Source organism: Salvelinus fontinalis, chromosome 6 (genome assembly GCF_029448725.1).
Source record: "Salvelinus fontinalis isolate EN_2023a chromosome 6, ASM2944872v1, whole genome shotgun sequence".
Classification (NCBI taxonomy): Eukaryota; Metazoa; Chordata; class Actinopteri; order Salmoniformes; family Salmonidae; genus Salvelinus; species Salvelinus fontinalis.
The window spans coordinates 49,696,727-49,724,422 of NC_074670.1; the positions used below are offsets into that span (position 1 = coordinate 49,696,727).

Here is a 27,696-nt window from a genome sequence, read left to right on the forward strand (position 1 = left end):
CCATTCAGTCAAATGAGGGGGTGTTCATGTTAATCCAGGTTAATAATATTGTGTCCCAGAGGAGGATTGTGGGTATTTGATGTTTTGGTTGTCTCTTAAGGGACAGATTTTCTGGCGTGCCCCACACAAGCACCGAGGAGCCAGTAAAGGATAGCTCTCCTTTCATCATCAGTACAGACTCCAGTTCTGAGAGAGGGATGGAGAGAGGGAGGGGTTGAGGGAGAGGCAAGTGGAGGGAGAGAGATGGCCGGGGGAAGCGAGGGAGGGAGCGAGAGAGAACGCTCCACATAGGACTCTTATAGGAATTGACTCACTCACAAATTCCCTCATCTTCATGACTGTCCTGAGGACAGGAGCCAAGTCTACAGCTCTCACACGGAATACACACATGCGCACGTACATACACACAGTCTCATTCTCACAGTTTCACACTCACAACTCACACACACACACACACACACACACACACACACACACACACACACACACACACACACACACACACACACACACACACACACACACACACACACACACACACACACACACACACACACACACACACACACACATTTACAACCATGCGACCCCACCATGCCCACCTTCCACCCTCCGGTCCCCTTGGGGGTTAGTGACCTTCTCCACCCCCCTGCCGTAGTCCCTAGCTGGGGTGCGGATCTCTCTCCTCTCTACCCTGCCTTCTGTTCCTATGAATGAATGACCTGACTGATTGAATAAAGGGCTGTCAGCCATTGAGGCCAGGTCTGGCCACAGTGAGAGTGGATGTCCTGTACTCTCTCTTTCTTGGTGGGAGGGGCATAAGGATGCAATATGGATCCCTCTGACAAGCGACACTCCATTCTCATCCTTCTTTCCTGTCCCTCCAGCCGTCCATTAGTAGATTCATTTTGGTGGTGGTGGTTTGTGTGTATGTGTGTGTGTGTTTGGGGAGCTGGAGTAGCATGAGGCACTTAGCACATTTCATTAGTATCTCTGGCGGAGTCTGTACGTGTCTGATGGTTCCAACACAGCCCTCCTGGCAGCTCCCTCAGAAGGCCATTCCCACTGCTGAGAGAGTGAAGTGCGCTAAAAGCAAACTTCTCCCTGTTCAGCTGCCTGGTAAAACGGGAGGAGGAGACAACAGTTTGTAGCAGTGTGGGAGCTGTCCATAGTGCTGAAAAAGTTAGTCCCTATCCATGGTGCTACACTGCCAGTCGTCAACCACATTGCAACAGGGTAGGGGAGAAGGTCAGTGTGGGAGCTGTCCACGGTGCTGAAAAGTTACAGACCCTATCCATGGTGCTGAACTGCCAATCGTCTAAACCCCATTTAAACAGGGTAGAAGGAGAAGAGCAGTGTGGTAGCTGTTCATGGTGCTAAAATACCGCACTACAGCTCTGTACTGAATAGCTTTTCTTGGAAGGAAAAACCTCTCCTCTTTCAAAAGATCTCTCTCTCTCTCTGTGTGTGTATGTGTGTGTGTGTGTGTGTGTGTGTGTGTGTTTTCCTGTGGTCCAGGTTGGCGGAGATGGAGAACCAGAATTGCTCCTTCTTCACGGATAGTCTGTCGCCTGATGAGAGTCTGTGAGTACACTGCCACCTCCCCCACACACTGAACCCTTTCATTACAGCCGAGGCCTTGCGCTGAAATATGTAGTGTGTGTGTGTGTGTGTTTATGAATGAGTGTGTGTGTGTGTATGTGTGTGTCGGCATGTGTGTACCTGTGTGTATGCCCCTGAGTGTGTGCACACGCATTCAGGGGAGGCTGGGCAATCACATAAAGAAATCAGTAAGTTAATGAAAATGACCCATGGCAATGCATACTCCCCCTTCATCATATAAAAGTCTTTGTGATTAAAGACTGTGGCAGTGGGAACAAATAGAAAGGGCTGCTGCACAGGAGAACAGAGGAAGAGGAGAACGGAGGGAGGCCCATTGAAATACCACAGAACATGATGTTAAGAGCCAGAGGCTGGCTGAAACAAAAACTGTAGGGTGGGGGAAGAAGGGGGGGAGAGAGGTAGCTTTGAAATGAATGGTTGAGTCAATCAGGTGAACCCCTCACGAAGGAATGCTATAAACCAACTCAATTCATGAAAGGGCCTGGTCGCTGAGGTGTTGGCCCTGATCAAAGGATTTGGCTGAGCGAGAGAGAGAGAGAGAGGGGGTTTTGGGGGTGAGACAAGCGTGTGTGTGTTTTCATGATGCGCACTCACTTACTGCTGTAAAAAAATGCATTTTCCAACCAAGGTAGTGGCCTTGATCAAAGGGTTTACTGTGTGTGTTTTCGTGTCTATAGAAAGAGCGAGAGAGTGTTTGTATTTACGTGTGTGTGTATTCATCTGTGTGTCTTTTTTCAAATCAGTGTGTGTATTCATTTCTGTGAATATGTGTGGGTGTGTTCCTGTCTGCGTGTGTGTGTGTGTGTATGTGTGTGTGTGTGTGTGTGTGTGTGTGTGTGTGTGTGTGTGTGTGTGTGTGTGTGTGTGTGTGTGTGTGTGTGTGTGTGTGTGTGTGTGCACATGTGTATTTGCTAAATAGAGAGGGTAATGGCATGGTGTGTGAGGCTGCCAGTTTAATATGACTGTTTGTATAGTTGCTCAGTGTGCTGCTGCCTGCGAGTTCTTGGCTCTGTGTGTCTCTGTGCTGTTGGAAGACTGTTCTCTTTGCCACCGCAGTATGTGTGTGTTGCAAGTGTTTTGGGTGCTTTGTTCTTATGAGTAGGGCTACGACTCTGTCTCTGCTGCTGAGTCCCCTCTTTCTTATGTCACCATGTTAGCTTGCTGCCCTGTACTGCTGTATGTCTGGCTTCGTTGTTTCTTAAGACTGTCTTGGATTTCTTAAGACTGCCGGTGTGCTTGTGCTGATGTGCGTCTATCCTGCCTGTGTGTCTGTTGCTGTATGTGTGTCGGTTGCTGTCAGTGTGTCTGTTGCTGTCATTGTGTCTGGTGCTGTCAGTGTGTCTGGTGCTGTCAGTGTGCCTGGTGCTGTCCGTGTATCTGGTGCATGCTGTCCGTGTGCCTGTTGCTGTCAGTGTGTCAGTACTGCTCTTCTATACCCATGTGTCTGTGGCACTTTGCTACTGCTTTGCTGCCTGTGCTGCTGTGTGGCTGTGCTGTCTGTCTGCTCTGTACTAGTGTGTCAATGGCTCGGTGCTGCTCTGTGCTTTTCCTGTCCTGTCCTGTGTCGTCTTGTCTGTGGCTGTGCTGCGGCTCAGTGTGCTGAGTGTCTCCTTTGCTGTGTTATGTGGGGGACTCAGGGATGAAGATCAGTACCTCCTGCGTCACTCCAGCCCCGGCGCCCTGGACCAGGACTCCCCCAGCGGACAGCAGATGCTGCTGATCCACCTGGACTGTCAGGACAAGGACGAGCTGCAGAGAACGCTGGCCCGCCTGGAGAATGAGAACCGGTGAGAAAACATAAACTTTAGGTTTTAGAACCGTTTGGTCTTATAATCTTTAGAACTGGAACCTTTCGGCCTCATTTCAGTCCTATAACCTTTTGGTCGAAGAACCTTTAGGACCTATAATCTTTTGGTCATAGAACCTTTAGGACCAATAACCGTTTGGTCATAGAACCTTTAGGACCTATAACCTTTTGGTCGTAGAACCTTTAGGACCTATAACCTTTTGGTCGTAGAACCTTTAGGACTTAGAGCTGTTAGGTCTTGGAAGCTTACAGGGCCACTACCAAGGCCATCATAATCAATCATCTTCTGCTTCTGGCACCAAATGTCAGGACTAGACATTGGTAGTGGATGACATGAGTGCCGCCAGACAATGTGCCTTGAGTGCCTTGAGACCTAGTTAAAAGTCCTATGTAAATGTAACCATTGTTATTATGATCATAGTTTACAATGCCCTTCCCAAGTCATGAACACACTACACACACACAGACTACAAAGTGCACCTGTTAAAGCAGTGGCCCATAAAAGGCCCGGCTTTTTCATGTCCTCAAAGCGTCCACACAATCACAATACAAACGGAACACTGCTGGGGGTTTATCGTCCAATATCACCAATACAATCAACACCCAAACATGTCAGAGAGTAAGCATGGAGAACCAACCCCCAGAAGAAAACGAGACTCCTCGATGCACATAGACATTTTATGCTTTTCACCACCGGGAATGGTAAGTGCAGAAACTGACTTGCTAAAGTCAATAAATTATTTATTGACTTGACTTGACCCTTGACTTGACCCTTGACCCTTGACTTTTTCCACATTTTGTAACGTTACAGCCGTATTCTAAAATGGATCAAACAAAACAAAAGCCTTATTTACATAAGTATTCAGACCCTTTGCTGTGAGACATGAAATTGAGATCAGGTGCATCCTGTTTCCATTGATCATCCTTGAAATGTTTCTACAACTTCACCTGTGGTAAATTCAATTGACTGGACATGATTCGGAAAGACACACACCTGTCTATATAAGGTCCCACAGTTGAAAGTGCATGTCGGAGCAAAAACCAAGCCATGAGGTCGGAAGGAATTGTTTATACATTTATACATAACATTTTGGAGAACCTCTTGTAATCTCAATGGGTTAAAGTTAGGTAATAGTAAACCTATGTCTAAAATAGTAAATAATGGCTACTTCTTAGATAGTAGAAAACTGTCAAGAGGAGTAAAACAAGGTTGTCCATTATCCGGATATCTATGTTTTATTGCCATTATTGCCATGTTAGCTGTTAAAATTAGATCCAACAGTAATATCAAGGGGCTAGAAACCCAGGGCTTAAAAACAAAGTGTCATTGTACGTTGATGATTCATGTCTTCTTTTAAATCCACAATTTGGATCCCAGCACAGCCTCATCGAAGATCTAGATACTTGTTCTAACCTCTCTGAATTACAACCAAATTCTGATAAGTGTACTATATTAAGTAGTATGTAAACAAAGCCAAAATTAGATAGAATATTGCCTTTTCCCATCCACTTAATTTGACATCAGAGGCAACCTTCATATGTATGATTCATCTGAATGATTATCTTTTTGTATTTTCTGCATGTCCCTGACCTTTTGGCCAACACACACATGCGCGCACACACACACACGTTCATTTGCTTTCCGTTTGTCCCTGGTGAATAATACGTTAATAATGCTAGATTAATAACATATGCACACACAGCCCTTGGATGTCTGAAACCTTGACCCGGTTTGGTATTATTTCTGTATTTCCCATTTTATGATGAGGTATATCCTGTGTGTTCCTCATCTAGCACTAGGAGTTGTCCTCCATTATTCTAATTGGCCTATAGGACCCCAGGTCATATGTTGTGAACTGGGTTTGACCCCCAAAAATCAGACAAAAACATGTTTGCTCACCATGAGTGTGGAGGTCGTCACTGTCTACTTTGTAAGAATGCTCCTGTGGTGGAATTAGTACCGTCATCCCATGCCTCAACTTTCTTTGCTCTGGGAGAATTGGTAAGGACATAGAATACCACACAATACCGCTGCTCCGAAAATGGATTTGTTATTGTCTGTGTGAATTTTATAGAGACAGGCAGTCTGTCTCCATAGAGACAGACATAGATTATGAGCTGTGCAAGTTAATCCACAGGGTTCGTCTTTTTGTCAAAATGTAGTTAACTTCGACCAACAGTTCAATGAAATCGCAACCCAATTAAATATCTGTTTGGATACAGTGTATATTATGTTTAGTGATTGTTAACACAAATTCGTACCATTATTATTACCATTATAATTATGTGCTCATTATTTGAGTTGACAATGAACAGATGCACAATGAGCAGACAGTGAACATAAGGACTATGAGCAGACAGTGAACATATGCACAATTAGCAGACTGTGAACATATGGACTATGAGCAGACAGTGAACATATGCACAATGAGCAGACAGTGAACATATGCACAATAAGCAGAGAGTGAACATATGCACAATGAGCAGACTGTGAACATATGGACTATGAGCAGACAGTGGACATATGCACAATTAGCAGACAGTGAACATATGCACAATGAGCAGACAGTGAACATATGCACAATAAGCAGACAGTGAACATATGCACAATGAGCAGACTGTGAACATATGGACTATGAGCAGACAGTGAGCATATGCACAATGAGCAGACAGTGAACATATGGACTATGAGCAGACAGTGATCATATGGACTATGAGCAGACAGTGAACATATGGACTATGCGCAGACCGTAAGCATATGGACTATGAGCAGACAGTAAGCATATCGACTATGACCAGACAGTGAACATATGGACCAAAAGCATATGGACTATGAGCAGACAGTGAACATATGGACTATGAGCATATTGACTATGAGCATATGGACTATGAGCATATGAACTATGAGCAGACAGTGAACATATGGACTATGAGCAGACAGTGAACATATAGAATATGAGTATATGGACTATGAGCATATGGACTTTGAGCAGACAGTGAACATATGGACTATGAGCATATGGACTATGAGCATATGGACTATGAGCAGACAGTGAACATATGGACTATGAGCATATGGACTATGAGCAGACAGTGAACATCTCACAGCATTTACTATCATAGCTTATTGTGGCCAGTGTGTGTGTCAGTGAAACTCCCAGCTCTTTAAAATGTTGTTTGCTGATGTCCTCTCTGTCCTCCCTCCTATTCCCAGGGTGCTGCAGGGGGAGTGGCGGCGACTGAAGTGGAGGCATGAGGAGGCGGCGGCGGCGCCCCAGCTGACGGAGGGGGGCGAGGGGTGTCCGGGATCGCCCACTGGGGGCCAGCAGGATGAGGAGCTCCTGGCCGAGGCAAGGGTCCTTCGGCAGCACAAGACTCGCCTAGAGACACGAATGCAGATCCTGGAGGACCACAACAAACAGTTGGAGTCCCAGCTGCAGAGGCTACGAGAGTTACTGCTGCAGGTAGGGAGGGAGGAAGTAGAAACAATTGGAAAGTGGTAAGAAAGATGAGGGAAAGAAAGAAAAGATGGGTTGGAAAAGAGGGGAGGGAGGGGTGGGGTAGAGAACATCTCTAGTAAATAGAAAAAGACTAATGACTTAAACTGCAGGTACAGAGACAGGAAGGTAGGGGGATAGATACCACGAGAGAGAGGGAAATACCTATGGTAAGGAGAGAAAGAGAGAGGGGGATAGACTCAAGAGGGATTAAGAAGCAGAATGATATGGGACTGACACTAAACGGAAGAGAGAAAGGGGAATAGCAAAGATAGTGGCTGGATTGAGAGAAAATATGACACTGCTGTAGAAGAATATGAATGTGCAAATGGGGAATAGAGAGAGGGAGAGGAAGGAATGAAAGCTAATTTGTACTGCTGCACTAGGGGAGAGAGAGAAAGAGAGAGTGACAGAAAGACATTTCCTCATGTGAAAAGACTTTGGAAATTGGGAATAGAGAGAGGAGATTGAAAGAGAGACTGATTTAGTGGAAAGAGGGGAATGGGAAGAGAGGGACAGAATACCAAACATTCTAAAATGATAGATTTTAACTTCCTGTACACTTCTATGAACCTCCCAACCATATAATGCATTTCAATCTCTTCCTCAGAAATAATCATGCACATACGCTCTTTATATGAGTCTGTTTATCGTTCCAATATGAAGCGATGGAACAGGGAAAGTGGTGGAGTGGGGGTGGGTAGTCGACTCGGTGTCAACCATCAACCTCTGTTTTCATCTCTGTAGAGTAGATCTTCGTTTGTTCATCATGGAACTAGGTCTGAATCCCCAGCCAACGCAGCCTTCGGTTTCACTGGAACACTTTGACTTATTTATTGCATCTACAGTACATGTTTACTTTATCCTTCAACCCCAACACGTTCCAAGAAACGTTTGTGCTTTTCTGAAGTAGCTGTCAAAAGGAGAACTCTGTTGGGATTGATGACACTATTTCTTTTCCAACAGCCCAAAGATGACTCGGAGGCCAACGGATCGGAACCTTCATCCCTGTCATCTCCGGTGTCAGGGGGAGGCCGTCAGGGGGACGGACCCAGTAGAGAGACCACAGACACAGAGGCAGCGGGTGAGCTACTAAGGCGAACATTCCCAAATAGTAGGTCAGGTCTCACTGGTGGGGTGCAAGTTCCAAGAAATTCCTACTGGATTAATGACTGAACAAACATTGTTTTGTTCCTTCTGTGGGCCACAACAACATTAGTTCAGACAGAATGGAATGATTGAGTGTTCCGTTGTCGCTCTTCTCTCCCTCTGTGTGGTGCTGTATGTGCCAGGAGATGGAGATGAGGATCATGAACAGGACACAGTGCAGCAGCTGCAGGAGGTCATAGAGCAGCTGAGAAACGTCTTCCCGTCAGAACCTGGTGAGCCTCTTACCATACAGACCTTAGACAGATACAACAGAGACAGAACCATTAACCTGATGAAGACACACATCGATTTTTGCCGGGGGGGTCTCAGGGTTATATAGTCATTCTGAATGATATACTGTATACATGCCCCAGTTGGTAGAGCATGGCGCTTGCAACGTCAGGGTTGTGGGTTCGATTCCCATTGGGGACCAGTATGAAAAAAAGCATGAAAATGTATGAACTCACTACTGTAAGTTGATCTGGATAAGAGCATCTGCCAAATGGCTCAAATGTTGTTGTTTTTTAAAGTAAAATGAGACTGATACAACTTTGAAATGAACTATGAAGGCAGTGATACAAAATGACCCTGAACAGAGGTGGAAACAAGATAAGGAATGTCCGAGGAGTGTCTAGAAAGATAAGCTACACCAGTTCTTATCTCAGTGGGGAACTACAATATAGGTGCCTGGTTCATTGCCTTTAATCCCTACTGGGCCTCAAGGCTACCAGCGTAAAGGTCAATCCAATGTTTCTACAGCCAAACCCTCATCTGTTAGTACAGATTTAGCTATTCTGCATGTGTTCTAAAACACATCATTTTCACTCTTAATGGACCCTTTTTCCCCTCTCTCCTCTTCCAGGAGCAACGTCACTCATCTAACCCAGGGCGGGGCCTGGAGCGCAGAGTGATGCCTGATGGGATGCTTGATGGCCCGTGCCCCATATAGCTGCCGTCAGAGAGCTAACCCCTCTCTCTCAACCCTGTGGGAGCCAAAGGCTAACGGCTAATGCCAACATCCAGGCCCAGCCACGCACTATGCTAACAAGCTAAGGCTAATGGATAATGTTAGCGGTGCAGCCAGACACTGTGTTAACCAGCTAAGGAAGCTAACGGCTAATGTTAGCAGCCCAGCCAGGCAGAAACTGTGTTAGCTATGGCTAACGCTAGCAGCCCAGCCAAGACACTGTGCTAACCAGCGTCTGTGTAGTCGCCCGAAGGTGTGAAGCCTTATATCTGTACAGCACAAGGACATTCCACGAAAATGACTTTGACACAATGCAAAAACGGTTGGGGATTTTCCCCATGTTTTGTTCTGTCGTGCCAGTAACTGTGTGCGTATCTCGGTATGTATGTATGTTTTCCTTTTCTCCCCCCAATGCGTTTCAAACTTCTCTTTTTTTATGGGGCGTTCATGCGCATCACTGTTGATTTGGGCCAGGCTGGCTGCATTTCATGCGGCTGTGATTGGGTGGCTGCGGCAGCCGTACCCAGAGCAGAACAGAGCAGATTGCCGGGTAGCCAGCGGGACCCACAACAAGCTTATTGACACTGTGGGACTGACACATCATCGGTAAAACCCAATGATTTATTTAAGACAGCCAATGTGCCCGTCTGGCCAGGCAGCGCTGCTTCTGTGCACTGTGAGTTTCACTGCTTCCATCACACGCGGCACACATACACACGTACACATTGTTTCAGATGAACGCTCATTCTGTACTAACACACATTCATATCAACGTTCGTATCACACAGGAATACAAAAAAACAGATCCACACACATCCACACACACGCTTCCACCCACATCCACAAGCAGTGGAGCGAGATAGGCTGTGAATATGCCTCGTAGTGTTCAGACAAAGGGTCTCGAGTCGAGGCCAATTTCTATCATGGCTAAGTGTATTTATCTGAGAAAGCGTCTAGCGTTAAATGCCGGGCCCTCCACTGTGGACTCTGGCTCCTCGCTCCCACTGTGCACAGAGGGGGAGGCAGGGTGCCCCAGCCCCCCCCTAACATCTCCAAGGACACTAGGAAGGATTGACCACATTAACCCAGCGGCCCAATTCCAAATAAACTCTTAGCCTTTTACACATGGCACGTCATCTGAAATGATCAGATAAGCAATATGCTAATAACTTCACTTTTCCCTCTGCCGTGTGGAAGGTTCACCATATTTCTTATATAAACATTTCAGGCGTACACAAATGCCTAGGATAGTAGGAGCTAGAGTCTGATATGGGGTTGGGCTACCATCACACCAGGATCATGTGACAATCCAGGCAGAGGACAGTCTATTTGCCTTAAACCCAAACAGAGCCCATCACGGACTAATAAGTGTGTTTTCATGCTGCTACCTGAAACATTATTGAGCGGAGTTCCCTGGCCCTGGCTCCCGCTTTCCCTCTCTTCTTTTCTCGTTTTATGCTTGTGGCCAGATGTTAAAGTACTGGCTCAGTGTGTTCACTCAGCGTTTTCACAATCAGAGGACGAGATTGGATCAGTGGGGTGTTGTGGGTGGATGTGGATTTCATACAAGGTGAGATTCGGTTTAGGGGTCTGGGTTCTGTGGCATTTTGAATTGTATTTGTGGATTTAGAGAGGCTTTATGAGTATGGAAAGGGAAGACGGTGAGAATTCACAGCACTAGAGCGACCTAGCACCTGAGAGACTAGTTAGAAAAGGCTGGGGTCAAATAGGGTTTTGGAGGCGTGGAGGGAGGATGGATGGAAGGTGGAAGGGAGACTCGGAGGGGGTGGAGATCTGAGAGACAAGAGGAAAGAGGAAGAAATGGTTCATTTAGCAGTCCTGGGCTGAGCTGAAAGGAGCGATCTACTATGATGTGCTTGCCACAGCAAATCTCCAGAAAGAGACAGACAGGAGGTGAGTCATTTCCTGGAAAAGAGGAAAGATGCTCTGGGTTTATTATGTAGCATACCACTCCCATAACCATAAAGTTATTACACCCACATTCGCAGGGAACCATGATGCGAATGGTTTCGAATAATTCAGAGAACGTTCTGACCTTATTGCCAAGAACAAGATTTGTTTGAATCCCATCTCGGTATTCGTTAGACTTTATCCCCTCCAGGCGCCAACGTTCACATTTGACATCGTTGAGCGCCGCTGTGCCTGTCTTGTTTGTTTTGATGCCGTTGCTAGGGAACTGTCCCCAAGGACACGGCGCTGCAGGATGTGAGTCGGCAAGGTGGGGCGCCGTCCATAATGGAAATGCTAATAACCATATGGGGAAGAGAGAGTGCCTCGTTTCCATACCTCCCCCTGTCCTCCCCCACCTTAATGAGGCCTGCCACTGTTTAGTGTTTAGCTGGCATACAGTAGATAGTCATTATCATCTGTTCTACCTTTGCCAAGCGCTGACATGCACCGGCATCCTTTCTTAACATGTCAGGATCCAGGAACAAAGAAATGTTCCAGTGAAAAAAAAAACATCCAACACAAAGAATGTTAACTCTTTGGAAACTCTTTAATGTTATACATCTCATTACACATTGATGAGCCACCCTGAACATAGAGTACTTGAGGCTATGAATATACGCAGCAGCATCGCATCTCTCTCTGTGTGTGTGAAACAATGCATCTATTGAACTATAGCTGGGGGAAGAGGCTAGGCCTGGAAACCAAAAGGTACTACCCATAGGTCCTGTAGACCTATAGAAATGTTTTGTGTGTTTTGGACAATATTGAGGTAGGTAGAGGCTAGGTGGAATGAATGATTACACCACTATAGCATGCAGTTTGTCAGACAGAACTACAGTTGAAGTCGGAAGTTTACATACACTTAGGTTGGAGTCGTTAGAACTCGTTTTTCAACCACTCCACACATTTCTTGTTAACAAACTATAGTTTTGGAAAGTCGGTTAGGACATCTAATTTGTGCATGACAAGTAATTTTTCAAACAGTTGTTTACAGACAGATTATTTCACTTGTAATTCACTGTATCACAATTCCAGTGGGTCAGAAGTTTACATACACTAAGTTGACTGTGCCTTTAAACAGCTTGGAAAATTCCAGAAAATTATGTCATGGCCTTAGAAGCTTCTGATAGGCTAATTGACATCATTTGAGTCAATTGGAGGTGTACCTGTGGATGTACTTCAAGGCCTACCTTCAAACTCAGTGTCTCTAGGCTTGACATCATGGGAAAATCAAAAGAAATCAGTCAAGACCTCAGAAAAAAATTGTAGACCTCCACAAGTCTGGTTCATCCTTGGGAGCAATTTCCAAACGCCTGAAGGTACGGCGTTCATCTGTACAAACAATAGTACGCAAGTATAAACACCATGGGACCACGCAGCCGTCATACCGCTCAGGAAGGAGACGTGTTGTCTCCTAGAGATGAACGTACTTTGGTGCAAAAAGTGCAACTCAATCCCAAAACAACAGCAAAGGACCTTGTGAAGATGCTAGAGGACACAGGTACAAAAGTATCTTTATCCACAGTCAAACGAGTCCTATATCGACATAACCTGAAAGGCCGCTCAGCAAGGAAGAAGCCACTGCTCCAAAAAAATCCAGACTACAGTTTGCAATTGCACATGGGGACAAAGATCGTACTTTTTGGAGAAATGTTCTCTGGTCTGATGAAACAAAAATAAAACTGTTTGGCCTTAATGACCATCGTTATGTTTGGAGGAAAAAGGGGGATGCTTGCAAGCCGAAGAACACCATCTCAACTGTGAAGCACGGGGGTGGCAGCATCATGTTGTGGGGGTGCTTTGCTGCAGTAGGGAACTGAAAAAGCGTGTGCGAGCAAGGAGGCCTACAAACCTGACTCCAGCTCTGTCAGGAGGAATGGGCCAAAATTCACCCAACTTATTGTGGGAAGCTTGTGGAAGGCTACCTGGAACGTTTGACCCAAGTTAAACAATTTAAAGGCAATGATACCAAATACTAATTGAGTGTATGTAAACTTCTGACCTACTGGGAATGTGATGAAAGAAATAAAAGCTGAAATAAATCATTCACTCTACTATTATTATTTCACAATCCTAAAATAAAGTGGTGATTCAAACTGACCTAGACAGGTAATTTTTACTTGGATTAAATGTCAGGAATTGTGAAAAACTGAGTTTAAATGTATTTGGCTAAGGTGTATTTAAACTTCCGACTTCAACTGTATATACAGTGGCAAGACAAAGTATGTGAATCCTTTGGAATGACCTGCATTTTTGCATAAATTGGTCATCAAATTTGATCTGATCTTCATCTAAGTCGCAACAATAGACAAACGTTTTATTTTATTTAAGTAGACAAGTCAGTTAAGAACAAATTCTTATTTACAATGACGGAACAGTGGAACAGTGGGTTAACTGCCTTGTTCAGGGGCAGAACGACAGCGTTTTACCTTGTCAGCTCGGGGATTCATTCTAGCAACCTTCGGTTACTGGCAAAACGCTCTAACCACTAGGCTACCTGCCGCCCCAGGTAGTCTAGTTCTTCTTAACCTAAATGAGGTTAAGAAGAATCCTAGAGTGTCAGCTAAAGACTTACAGAAATCTCTGGAACATGCTAACATCTCTGTTGACGAGTCTACAATACGTAAAACACTAAACAAGAATGGTGTTCATGGGAGGACACCACAGAAGAAGCCACTGCTGTTGAAAAAAACCATTGCTGCACGTCTGAAGTTTGCAAACGTGCACCTGGATGTTCCATTTTCTGTGGACAGATGAAGCTACAGTTGAGCTGTTTGGAAGGAACGCACAACACTATGTGTGGAGAAAAAAAGGCACAGCACACCAACATCAAAACCTCATCCCCACTGTAAAGTATGGTGGAGGGAGCGTCATGGTGTGGGGCTGCTTTGCTGCCTCAGGACCTTGACAGCTTGCTATCATCGACAGAAAAATGAATTCCAAAGTTTATCAAGACAATTTGCAGGAGAATGTTAGGCTATCTGTCCGCCGATTTAAGCTCAACAGAAGTTGGGTGATGCAACAGGACAACGACCCAAAACACAGAAGTAAACCAACAACAGAAAAGCTTCAACAGAAGAAAATACACCTTCTGGAGTGGCCCAGTCAGAGTTTTGACCTCAACCCAATTGAGATGCTGTGGCAGGACCTCAAGAGAGCAGTTCACACCAGACATCCCAAGAATATTGCTGAACTTTTGCAGTTTTGTAAAGAGGAATGGTCCAAAATTCTTCCTGACCGTTGTGCAGGTCTAATGCGCAACTACAGAAAACGTTTGGTTGAGGTTATTGCTGCCAAAGGAGGTTGACCAACCAGTTATTAAAGCCAAGGATTCACATACTTTTCCCACCCTGCACTGTGAATGTTTACACGGTGTGTTCAGTAAAGACATAATTGTTTGTGTGTTAGTTTAAGCAGACTGTGTTTGTCTATTGTTGTGACCTAGATGACGATCAGATCAAATTTTATGACCAATTTATGCAGAAATCCAGGTATTTCCAAAAGGTTCACATACTTTTTCTTGCCACTGTATATTCCTATGGTCTGTTTGTAATGCAGCAGAGCTGTAGCTCTTCTGTGCCCCTCTTACTCAAACTCCCAGAAGCCAATACTGTCTATGTAGTGGCCCTCTGAAGACTAACCCATCAAAAGGCTTTTTTGTTAACAATGAATTATACTGCCCACACCACGTCTCTCTGTAGTCATGTGATTATCCATCTGAGGCAACTAATGTTCTAAAATAAAATACAACCAGTAACTCCCCGTAGCGCGAACCGTAGCGCGACCCGTAGCGCGAACCAGTCCCACCATCATCAGTGGGATTGAAGAGAAGCGCTCTTCTTTGGAGACAGAGCGAGGCAGAGAGTTTAGAGAACATAGCCAACGGGTGGTGCCCCTGCTATATATGGTGCGGTCAACCCGTTAACGAGCACGCTCATTTTCCCCAACATGTAAGCTTCCGAGACCTTCCATGTTTGAGTTCCGTGCACTCTGGCATCATTTACGAGACACAGCGAGGGATGTTTGGCGCTCTGTAACACGGCAGGGCCATGAATCTCCTGAACTCTTACGGGAATCAGAGCTATGACAACATACACTACCCTATGCTAAGACACAGCCAAATACCAAAACAAAAAAAACACACTCATCGTCTCTATTTTAATGTCGATCTGAAGTCATTTTTTTTTAAATTAACATTACCACGCCTCATTACGTGATGATTTCTTTGACTAATGTGTCAATGCCATTTATTTCATTGTTTATGTACTGTACTAACATTCCTCCCTATTGCTGTCCTCCCGGTCGGTTTTTAATCTGTATAAAACGTTTGTGAAAGAAATGCCTTTTTAATAACGAGTGGGTTACTGGCTGCTTTCTACTCTTTGTGTACAAAAGGATAAATAAAATGTGTATTTGTTACACAGAACGTCTGCTTGTGTTGTGTGTATGCCTCAAGCGATGATCCTGAATTTAATTATGAGAATCATCACATGATACTTAATGATCATATCAATGCCAGAGTATCCTTTATTTCTTTTTCTTGTGTTTACGCTTGGACTTGAAAGACGGATTTCCAGTCGAGACCCCAGATTTGGTGTGGCTCGCCCCCTCCGATGGACACAGCTGTTCGTCAGAACTCTTTCCCTCTGATTTACTCCCTTCATTAATTTTGCTTTCCCCTGCCTCTCCTTTGTTAGGTCTGTTGATCTGTGTGTCTAACCTGACTCTCTCCTCAGCTACCTCTGAAAGTACCTCTGTGGCCGGTGGGTTAGGGAGGTCAGCGGTGGCTAATGGACTCCTATTGGTCGATTCGGATTGAATGGCTCTGCTTCTTGTACTCTCATTGGTGCCTTTGTTCCCTGTGCTTCCCTTGGTTACTTCCTGGGCGGCAGTTAAGTGACATTTGCCCTTTTTCACAGCCTTATCCTTCCCTGATCTCTCTGTGGCTACATTATCTCTGCCTTCATTGGTCTGTGCCATATCGGTCTCTTTATCTCCTGCTCTGTTAACTACCCCCGCCTGTCCATCTCTCTCTACCTCTACACTCTCTCTTCTTTTCCCACTATCCTTCTCCACTCCCCCACTACCTCCCTCTTTCTCAGCAATGGCTGCTTTCTCCGCACTCTCCTCCTCTCCTTTTCCCTCTGGCTTCTTCTCCTCTCTCACTCCATCACTACCTCCCTCTTTTACAGTCTTCCCTGCTTCCCCTTCTTTCTGAACGCTCCCCTCTACTTTTTTCTCCTCTTGAAACTTCACTGTCTTCTTTACTTTCCTGGCTTTGGCCTTGGCCTTGGTGCCCTCGAGGCCCCACTTTTCCTCTGTAGCTTCCCAGTAGTTCTTCTTGTTGATGATGTGCTTGTTCCGGAGGTTCTCGCCCAGCCTCTTCATCTCCTGATTGACGATGGGCTTGAACCTGGGCTCCAGACGCTCCACCTTCTGGAAGTCATTCCTGGCCTCCTCCTCGTTGCACAGAGCCGAGTGGGCTCTGGCCCGCTGGTACACTGCCTTGAAGTTATCTACAGAGAGATAAAGGGAGGGAGGGAGGTGGAGGAGGGAGAGAAGCAGGGTACGGTAGATTAATATATTTGTAGAGGGAAATAGATGGAAGAGAGACATAGAAAGAAGTAAGGAGGGACATTGAGAGAGGAGAAGAAGCAGGGAGAACAAAAGAGAGAAATGAATTAGAGAGAGGGAGATTAGAAGAAGAGACAGGGAGAGGGAGACAGAGACAGTAAAATATGTGCAGTTAGACAGTGAGTGAGAGGAGATAGACCAAAAAAGTGGGTAAGAGAAATGGAGAGAACATGAAAAATACAAAGGGAGTGAGAGAAAAGAGAGAGTTAAGGAGAAGGCTATGATCAGTAGCATATCACTCACTCATATCTACTCTGCGATAAATAATTCAGGTATTAAAGAAAACAACGAATTTCACTCCTGACTGTTGTGTTAAGAGCACAGTACCAACGAAGAACCACAATAATGGAGAATGATGCAAGTGGGTTTTGAAACTTCTAGAAAAAAGGGAGAGCGAAAGATTGAAAAATCAGGTCGGGGAGCAACACAAGGGCGAGGTCCGCATAAGGACAAGCATTTGTACTTCAGATGTCGAGCATTCAACTTCAAAACAGAGCCCAGCTAGCACATAACGTTCTGAGAACCATATGTTTCTTAGAGCTCTCCAACTGAGAGCGTGGTTGTCCTATGGTTACTTTGCATACAACCTTCCCACAACTTTCTGGGAATGGTGCAGGATAGTTATTTTCTTGGTATTTCATTACTTTAACAGAATATTTCCTAAAAGTTCAAACATGGTTACATTTCAATAATGTTCTAGAAACGTTCTCCAACTGGTTTGACATTGGGAATGTTCGCAAATAGTTCCAAGATCATTAAGAAACAACGTTCTTCTGTGGGAATTTCAGTACTTCAGCATAATGATTCCTCATGGTTCTATTTAAAGTCATGTTCTCAAATTGTTCCAGAATGTTAGGAAACAACATTTTTCGGTGGGAATTTCAGCACAACGTTTCTTATAGGTTTCCTCATGCTTCTATTTAAAGTCATGTTTTCATTGTTTCCCCGAGAACGTTAAAACGTTCCATAAAGAAAATAGTTGTTACGTTCAGAGAACGTTATAAGAATGTTATTTAAAAACATACACATTCCGTTCTCAGCTTCAACAAAACTCTCCATCCTCTATCTTGTTAAGTATGTTCAGGTGTGCCCACTAGTTGGCCACACCTGATCTTAATGAGTGCTTGATTCCTTTGAAATGGGGTCTATTTGAATAGATGAAAATGAACAGCTTTGTATGCATAAAAAAACATGGCATTTTAGCTCCATTCTGGTGGCGCAGTGGACTAATTTCATGGATAGAGAGCAGAAGATGACCTTCTCGATCCAAATCAGTCAGGTTTCAAGACTAGTCATTCAACTGAGACTGCTCTTCTCTGTATCACGGAGGCGCTCCGCACTGCTAAAGCTAACTCTCTCTCCTCTGCTCTCATCCTTCTAGACCTATCGGCTGCCTTCGATACTGTGAACCATCAGATCCTCCTCTCCACCCTCTCCGAGTTGGGCATCTCCGGCGCGGCCCACGCTTGGATTGCGTCCTACCTGACAGGTCGCTCCTACCAGGTGGCGTGGCGAGAATCTGTCTCCTCACCACGTGCTCTCACCACTGGCGTCCCCCAGGGCTCTGTTCTAGGCCCTCTACTATTCTCGCTATACACCAAGTCACTTGGCTCTGTCATAACCTCACATGGTCTCTCCTATCATTGCTATGCAGACGACACACAATTAATCTTCTCCTTTCCCCCTTCTGATGACCAGGTGGCGAATCGCATCTCTGCATGTTTGGCAGACATATCAGTGTGGATGACGGATCACCACCTCAAGCTGAACCTCGGCAAGACGGAGCTGCTCTTCCTCCCGGGGAAGGACTGCCCGTTCCATGATCTCGCCATCACGGTTGACAACTCCATTGTGTCCTCCTCCCAGAGCGCTAAGAACCTTGGCGTGATCCTGGACAACACCCTGTCGTTCTCAACTAACATCAAGGCGGTGGCCCGTTCCTGTAGGTTCATGCTCTACAACATCCGCAGAGTACGACCCTGCCTCACACAGGAAGCGGCGCAGGTCCTAATCCAGGCACTTGTCATCTCCCGTCTGGATTACTGCAACTCGCTGTTGGCTGGGCTCCCTGCCTGTGCCATTAAACCCCTACAACTCATCCAGAACGCCGCAGCCCGTCTGGTGTTCAACCTTCCCAAGTTCTCTCACGTCACCCCGCTCCTCCGCTCTCTCCACTGGCTTCCAGTTGAAGCTCACATCCGCTACAAGACCATGGTGCTTGCCTACGGAGCTGTGAGGGGAACGGCACCTCAGTACCTCCAGGCTCTGATCAGGCCCTACACCCAAACAAGGGCACTGCGTTCATCCACCTCTGGCCTGCTCGCCTCCCTACCACTGAGGAAGTACAGTTCCCGCTCAGCCCAGTCAAAACTGTTCGCTGCTCTGGCCCCCCAATGGTGGAACAAACTCCCTCACGACGCCAGGACAGCAGAGTCAATCACCACCTTCCGGAGACAACTGAAACCCCACCTCTTTAAGGAATACCTAGGATAGGATAAAGTAATCCTTCTCACCCCCCCCCCCCCCCCCCTTAAAAGATTTAGATGCACTATTGTAAAGTGGCTGTTCCACTGGATGTCATAAGGTGAATGCACCAATTTGTAAGTCGCTCTGGATAAGAGCGTCTGCTAAATGACTTAAATGTAAATGTAAATGTAAGATTATAGGTTTGAATCTCACTGATGCTGTGTTACAATAAAAAATGTGTTTTCCCATGAATAATGCCTATCTGTGCTTGGAGATCAAAAAAGTTAACCCAAAATAAGATAGCAGTGTTAGTAAAAGTCTTATTGAAACGTTCAGTGAAAATTTTAAGGAAGTTATTAAAAAACCTCAAAATAACCAATAATTTCTGTTCTCAGAGCATTAATAAAACCTCCCTGGTAAACTTTCAAGGAACCAGAGAAAACATTATCAGAATCTCCCTGCAACCTAAAAATAAACATTCCCAGAACAGGTGAAATATTCACTTCTGATCTCAGAACGTTTAAAAAACGTTCCGTTTTACAGGTCAGGAAATGTATGGCTTCGTTCCCACAACCAATGTGAAACCAAAAACATATGTTCCCACAACTTCCAAGGAATCAAATGTGCTAGCTGGGGTAAGTATCTTTTTTATTTGAAACATTCTTTCTCACTGATATGAAAGATAAGTTCCATACGTCTCGAAAACCGTTTTGCATGCAATGATTATTGACGTTTCTAAACTTTAAAACAGAGTGTCTTGATTGTAGTTTACATTGTCCCACCTGTAAGCGGTGCTCTGAGAACCCTTGGGATAAGGCAGAAGGCCTTGGATTCTCGAGAGCAATGGCAGCTGCTTCTCAACCATGAGAATAAGAGATGTAGGGAAGAGAGATGCAGAGTGGGATAAAAATGTATAAAGCGGGTGAGGGGGAAATGAATGAGAGAGAAAAAAAGACATGGAGGAGACAGGTCCTGGGAGAAGAGAGAGGAAGAGCGAGAGAGAGGTAAGAGGTAAGGAGGTAAGAAACAAAGAGACAGAGACAAAGGAAGAGAAAGGCAGACAGAGAAAAAGAAAGGTAGTGTGTGTGAGAAAGAACCTCGGTGTTTCTTGAGCAGCTTGGTGTTGAGCGCCACCACTTCCTGGTAGTCCCTGAGCTCCAGCAGACACTGGCTGAGGTTGAGAGTGATCGGCACACGCACCTTCTCCAGAGAGTCCCAGTCCTCCCTCCTGTCTTTATAGCACACCTCCTGCACAGGGAGATGGAGGGAGAAAGAGGGGGGGGGGGGAATAGCCAGAGGGAGTGGAGAAAGGGACAGGAAGGGAGAGATCGGGGAAGGGAGAAAGAGAGGAAGGGGGAAAGAGAGCGGTAGATGGAGGGGAGAGAGAGGAATAGGAAGAGAAGAAGAGAGATACACGGAGGAAAGTGGGATAGAGGGGAATGACAAAGAGTAAGAGTTAGAGAAAGAGATGCTTGGGTGAGCGCTGTCACTCTAAGATCTCCGAGGGTCTCGCTCTGTTATTTTTAGCTCCCCTCTTCATGTTCCTGTTCTATTCTGCCAGTGTACTTTCAATCCTATAGCCTTGCTCTTCTCTCTTCAGTGGAGTGGCAACAATGCAAAATGAATAGAGCCTGTGAGAGGCCAAGAACCAATGGCTCTTATGTAACAGGTATCATAGAGGAGTCTTCTTGAGGCGCTTGCACACTGCTCGAACAATGACCAACAAACTCCAACATTCCAAAGTTGGCAGTTGTATGTTCAAAAGATTATCCAAAACACAAACATTACCCAACAAATGTCCTATTGCCTTCATGTATTTTCATTCTTAGCTATTTCATAACAACGTTTTATTTTTAGCCTGTCATTCCAATAAATCATTATTTTATCTCTGTATCTCTGACGTTCAACAGCTGTGACCGCTAGATTAATTGGTTGTTTCACACTGAATGAAGACCTAACACCGAATGAACACACCCATGAATGAATGAACATTCCACTATTGGAATGAACACACTATTGAAAGAAAACACCATTGAATGAACTGACAACTGAACAAAATAACACCATTGAATGAAGCTGCCAATTAATGGACACTAACCTTGTTTTGAATGAAGTCCACGTACTCCAGAGCCTCCTTGAACTTTGTTGTGGCCTCGCTGTATTTCTGTTCTGTAAGCAGGAAGTTACCCTCCTTTTCCAGGAACATGATGTGTCGTAACTTCTGCTGCCAGTCCATCCCCTCTATCACAGACAGAGCACTCTGATTGGTCTCTGGCTGGGTTTCCGGGGTGCTCTCTGTCCTCTTATTGGCTGTTTCATCCTTCATTGTAGCCTGATTGGCAGTTCTATCCTTCACTTTTGCCTTATCCTTCACTGTAGCAGTAATGGTTGTTCCATCCTTCTCGATAGCCTTTTTCCACCCTGTCTCATTCTGCTTGTCATCCTTGACCTCTTTCACTTCCTCTTTGGAAGAGGCTGAGTTATCTTTGCTTTTCTCCTTATCTTTCACCTTGGTCACTGTGCTCTCACCATCCTTCTCTTTCTTGCCCTCTTCATCTTCCTTCTCCTCATCTTCCTCTTTCTTCCCCTCTATCTCCTCTTGCTCCAGGCAGTTCCAGTATTTCTCCTTCTCCTCCCAGTATTTCTCCTTCAGTCTATCAGCGAGGAACCTCAGCTCTTTGTGCACCAGAGGGGCCAGAGTGATGTCCAGGTTGGCCACCATGTTGAAGTCTCTCTTGGCCTCCTTCTCGTTCCACACTGCAGCATGGGCCTTGGCCCTCTTGTAGTACGCCTTGACACAGTCTGTAGGAGAGAGGGAGGGAGGTGGAAAGGGTGGAGAAACAGAGACACAGAGAGAGCGATATTCATCAATATTCACTACCATCTTTGAAAGTAAGGCTTCATTAGACTGGAAGCACTAGTGTAGTGACACTAACCGATACACAGTAGCTAAGATTCACATTTTTACTCATCTAGGGCTGTGCATGCTTGAAAATGACACATCTCCAATCACTGTATTTTCTTATCAGCGGAGAACACGGCATAGAGAGGAAAGATGTGTGTGAGTGAGTGAGTGAGTGAGTGAGTGAGTGAGTGAGTGAGAGAGTGAGTGAGAGAGTGAGTGAGTGAGTGAGAGAGTGAGAGAGTGAGTGAGAGTGTAAGAGAAAGAATAACATTTAAATAAAAAATGAGAAGCCCCCTGTCTCAGAACACACACACCACCTAATCCTGTTTCTCTGAGGAGCGGAGATGAGTGGGCTGCAGTGACTGCTTTAGATCCCCATTGATGGCTTTCCTCTCCTCCTCTCATTTCCTCTCCATTTCATCCCCACTCCCCTCAAAATCTTTCATTCTGCCAACATTTAAATTGATTTCTTCATAGCCTCTGGGAATAACCGAGCCGGTGCGCCACAGAGAACCTTCACCGACTCAGAGTCCCTCTCAGAAAGAAGATGTCTCCCAGGTGGAAGGAAGGAGGGACGAAGGAGATGCTAATGAAAGGTTGAATGCAAGGTTGGAAGTGATAGAGACGACAAGATAACAATGACAAGAGTAAAGAGGCTCGGGAGAGAGTGAGAAAAGGAAAAGGAGGGGAGAAGAGAGTGTAGAATAGGAGAGAGTGGCGAGGGGTGGCGTGGTCTAAGGCACTGCATCTCAGTGCAAGAGGTGTCACTGCAGTCCCTGGTTCAAATCAAGGCTAAATCACATCCGGCCGTAATTGGGAGTCCCTTAGGGCAGTGCACTATTGGCCCAGCATCATCCGGGTTTAGCCGGAGTAGGCAGTCATTGTAGATAACAATGTGTTCTTAACTGACTTGCCTAGTTAAATAAAGGTTAAATATAATAAATAAAAATAAAGAGAAGAGGAGAGAAGGACCGACAGGAGAGCAGATGAAAGGACAAAGAGGAGAGGAGATGCTCTCATCGAATGAGATGAGAGGAAGTCAGTCTCTCTCTCGCTCACATAAGGCAGCCATCGCTATAAGTTAAGGCAGAGGAAAAGAACAGCGAGTGAAGACCAAAAACAGCCTATGGACAGTGTCTCAGGGTTCAGTGATAAGGCACTGAGCTACGTACATGTCAGAATGGGGACTCCTTGAGGATTGGGGAGACACACATAGAAGGCAGCACAGCGCTAATCCCTGCATCAAGCAGAAACATATGTCAACTGCCGTGCACACCAAATCAGACTACAGGACAGGAAGTGACGGTGTCAGTAATGTTGCTGAAGAAACAGCTGGCTTGTACACGCAAAAAGGGCTATGCAAATAATATAGGCAGTAAACGTAAAAAGACAGACAAGTATTATTCTACATTTTTTGGGACAATCATCACTGTTGTCCATCATGCTCCAACTCCGACTCCCGTTAAAAAAAAGATTTACTCAATACGTCATTTTTGGATACAAAACCCGGGATTGCATGATTGTTTGTTTGTATTTGTGCCTGCATGTGTGTGTGTGTGTTACCTTTGTGTTTGTGTATCAGGTCACTGGTATGCTCCAGAACCTCATAGTACTCCTCCAGCTCCAACATGCACTGGCAGTAGTTCAACACTAGGGGAGTGATGAGCCTGTCCACAGCTATGTAGTCCTCATCACCTGGCATCTCCTACAGGTGGGAAATGAGTGTCTGTGACCCGTTTCTTTATCATGGTGACAATATCCCTCCCTCCCTCCTCATGTTGTATGTCATGGATGCTCTCCCTCCTCCTCTCTTCATTTCCTTCCCATCACATCCCCCTTCGCTCCCTACACTTATCTTTTCCAATCCCTCCCTCCATGCCCCTTTCTTTTACTAGTCATAACCTTCTCTCCTGTTATTTTCTCTCCCTCCATCCCGACCATATCCTTACTCGTCTCCTTATTCCCTTCCCTCCCTCCTCTCACCTTGGACAGTACAATCCGGAGTAGCACCACAGCTTCCTGGTACTTCTGGGCAGCCTCTCTGAAGTGCCCCTGTCTGACTAGCGCATTGCCCTGCAGGTGGAGCGAGGGCACTTCCTTCATCTTCTCATCCTTGTCCATTATCCACGACTCCCGCTTGTACGAGAAGGGGTCTCCCACCTGGGGAGATCAGGGGCGACAGGCAGAACAAATGTAAAAAAGTAATCCAGGGTCTGGTTCATTCAGACACACGGTAACAACATCTTCTGCAACGGAAATTGGACAAGACCTGTTAGTCCCTCCCTGTTTTCTTCTGTTTGGTGCCAACTGAACACAACCCACCTCCACTTGGCTGAGGATTGAATGTGTTGCCTTTAACTCCGCTAGTCCCCCTGGTGATTAGCGGCTGGTTACATAAACTGTTTTGTTTGTGAATTGAGTGGTTGAGGTAGGATGAGCTGTTGTTTGTTGGAGACAGAGAGAGAGAAGGCTGTGTTTGGAGTCGGCTTGCAATGTAACGGGTGGAAATGATTGTCTGGAGGTTTGTTTGTGGGCGCCGAGATGTGTTTGTTTGGACAGATGTGTGTGAGTGACAGAGGTGTGTTGCTGTTCACATTGGGAGATGTTTTCATAAACTAAGGGGTGTGTACTTCTAATGGTGTAGGTGCATAACCACTGGTGCATGTGTATTCCCTCTGTGCCAACTTAACGTGTGTGTTGTGTGTAACACATTTAACCCCTCTCCTCTCCCTGCAACTCCTCCCCAGGTCCTTCATGTAAATGTCACTGTCAACTTACCAGGTCAATGAAGGGGTAATAACTAAAATGATGATGATAGTGTAACAGCTTGTTACCTGAATTAGCTCCATGATGAAGATCAGTGCCTGAGGTGTCCTCATCAGTTCATCCAGCTCAGGCCAGCCAGTAGTGTTGTAGTGGAACATGTTCCCCATGCCACACGTGTGCCTCTGGCCCTCTAGGGGGTCCTTGCCCTGGGCAATCAGCCTCATCCCCTTGGACACGATAGGGTACAAGCCTGTGTGCTGAGATTGGAAAAGACACCACTATGACTCAAATAGAGTCAGAGAGACAAACCAAAGTGGCCTCAGAGCATTTCATATTATTCTGTATGTAAATCCGAGACACTCTAGTATGATATGTTACACTGTATTCATACTGTATGGTATGTGTTAATTTGTGGATGTCCATCATCCATCTTGTATGATATGTTAGGAATTGCAATTAGTACAATATGTTACGAATTGCAATTAGTACAATATGTTACGAATTTGCAAAACGGATGATATGTCACGAATTCCAATTTGCTCTAATTATTAGAATCGGGTGTGCTAGATTAGGGTTGGAGCAAAACCTACAGGACGGCAGCTCTATAGGAACAGGGTTGAGGAGCCCTGCTCTAAGGGTTAGGTTAGGGGAAGGCTTAGTTAAAAGGGTTAAGGTTAGAGGAAGGGTTCGTTAAAAGGGTTAAGGTTAGGGGAAGCTAACATGCTAGGTAGTTTCAACGTTGCTAAAACACTGCAGTTGTCTGTGATGATTCAAACACACAACCTTCGGGTTGCTAAATGTTCGCATTATACGCCCACCCCTCCAACCCGACCAACCACCCTTCTTTCGTTTTTGCTTTAGGTAACCTTCTATCATACGTAACCATACCAAACGTAACATACAGTATCGTACTAATTTGAGTGTCCCGGATTTACGTTTATTATGTTATGTCTAGTCTATGAGACGAGGCGGCACAAACACACACACACATAAACAACAACTCCGTTGTGACACAAATGGAGTCCATTTGAGAAACAAACGCACACAATATCGATCTGACTAAAATAGACTCCGAGGTACTTTTTCACCTCACCCCTGCTGGTTGCTGAACTAGCGGCCCTAAACTAACGAATCACAAGCACCATTTGACTTGCAAATCTTTGCTACTCTTTGCTTTTCCCAGAAGGAGAAATAGAGAAATTGTTGCAGACAAAAAGATTTCTCTGTTTTAGTTTTTAATTGTGTACGTAGGAGGCCAACAGAGGTAGGTTAATCTGCAGAAGTATGAGGAGAGCAAAGCTTCCTCCGCCACCCCAGTGAACACTAATTACCAGACAATTTGGGGTCCCTAAATCTCCTGACTCTCGCCTCTGTTTCGCATCGGGAGGTGAAGATGTCTGTATGTGTGTGTGTGTTTAATTGGTCCCTGGACTCACAACGGCATCGCACCAGAACTCGGCCACCTCTCCGATCCTCATGGAGGTCAGCAGCGTCTCCCACACCTCCATCTTGAACATCTTCCCCACAAAGATCTCCATTGGCACTTTGGCTTTGGCTTTACGACTGTCGTCAATCACCGTGCGCTCAAAGTTGTCCAACAGCGTCTGGAAGTGGAACACCAGCTTGGATGGAGAGGAGGGAAGGGATATAGAAAGAGTGGGGATTAACTGTGGTCATATGTTCCAGAGCTTTCCATTGTCAACACACACACACACACACGTATGCACTTGCACCTACACATACATAGTGCCATTTGGAGTGTGTGTGTTGGGGGGTGTCTGGACTCTGGCTGACCCTCTGCTCCACTCTGTGTGTGTTTGGTACGCTATGGCCCTAACCTTATTTTGCTCTCGTTAATTGGAGTCTTTTGTTTGAGGCTTGCGACAGAACGGGAGCAACACAGAACACAGCTGTTGAATGGGACAGATATTCATGTCATTGCTCAGGAAAATGTTAGTCATCGTTGGACTCCAAGCCTGGGGACTTATGGCTGGACATGATCAGGTGATGTGTGTGTGTGTGTGTGTGTGTGTGTGTGTGTGTGTGTGTGTGTGTGTGTGTGTGTGTGTGTGTGTGGTTAGGAGACGTCATCAGCACCACAAAGCCTATGCATGAACACACTGATCCGTGACTGTTCAATCCCCACAGATGGCAATACGCCGTGTAGCAGTTGTGTTGACCCAATGTTCGCGGTGTGTTACACCCAGATAGAGAATATTTTACTCCCTCGCATGAATTATTCTAATCGAGGTGGGCAGAGATAATCTAAAAATGTACATCGCCCTGTAAAGTATTAATTGCTACACAACGCTAATTATACATTGCATAATTTCCTCCACACATTAAACCCTATGCATATCTAGAGTTCAGCGGTTTCTGAAATGGCAACCTGTTCCCTATATAGGAGACTACTTTTGAACCACAACCCTACACAGGCCCTGGTCAAAAGTATTGCCCTATATAAGAAATAGGATGCAATCACAGACACCCACGGTCATGTCTGAGGGTGTTATGTCTTACCTTGGTCCCCGGTGGAAAGTGGGGCATTGGGCCATTCCCTCCGGCCAGAATCTTCTTCTTGACCCCTGGGTAGTTCAGCAGGTACGTCTCCTCCATGTTAGCTACCAAACTTCCTTTTCTCTAAACTTTGGGTAGGTAAAAAGGTGTGTTTTAAACCCTGGGGCTACACTGCAGGCTATGGGGAAGAAGCAGCAGTGTGTGTCTTTAGACTCTCTCTCCTGCTCTCCCTAATTAGTCTAGTGAGGAGGGAGTGTGTTAGCGTCCTGAGGCAGCCCGGTGCAGTCCTCCTGCTCTCTGACAGATGGCTAGATTACCAGGGTTTGAAGATGGCCACTTTAATCTGGGCATGCTAATCCCTCCCCTGCCCCCCCAAAATCCTCAGAATAATCCC

The 27,696-nt window shown here is 45.6% G+C and overlaps 2 protein-coding genes across 4 annotated transcripts in view; one reads left to right on the forward strand and one right to left on the reverse strand.

Moving 5' to 3' along the window:
• The window catches only part of LOC129858013 (dystrophin-related protein 2-like), a 199,512-nt gene extending 184,068 nt beyond the window's left edge, over positions 1–15,444 (forward strand). For 2 of the 3 annotated variants that reach the window (XM_055926860.1, XM_055926858.1), the window contains 6 exons: positions 1,519–1,584; positions 3,261–3,410; positions 6,645–6,894; positions 7,894–8,011; positions 8,220–8,309; positions 8,939–15,444. In XM_055926860.1, coding sequence (XP_055782835.1) covers positions 1,519–1,584; positions 3,261–3,410; positions 6,645–6,894; positions 7,894–8,011; positions 8,220–8,309; positions 8,939–8,958 — 694 coding nt within the window. In that variant the 3' untranslated portion in view covers positions 8,959–15,444. The remainder of the gene's footprint in view (positions 1–1,518; positions 1,585–3,260; positions 3,411–6,644; positions 6,895–7,893; positions 8,012–8,219; positions 8,310–8,938) is intronic. The other variant, XM_055926859.1, reaches the window with a different exon arrangement.
• Positions 15,445–15,475: 31 nt separating this feature from the next.
• Positions 15,476–27,428, reverse strand: LOC129858014 (uncharacterized). Its single transcript, XM_055926861.1, has 8 exons — positions 27,306–27,428; positions 26,222–26,407; positions 24,854–25,042; positions 24,003–24,179; positions 23,583–23,724; positions 21,213–21,916; positions 20,212–20,362; positions 15,476–16,530 (listed from the first exon to the last, which is right to left on the reverse strand). Exons 1-8 carry the CDS (start codon positions 27,399–27,401, stop codon positions 15,542–15,544), a joined length of 2,634 nt encoding a protein of 877 aa, XP_055782836.1. The 5' UTR covers positions 27,402–27,428; the 3' UTR covers positions 15,476–15,541.
• Between the last annotated feature and the right edge of the window lie 268 nt (positions 27,429–27,696).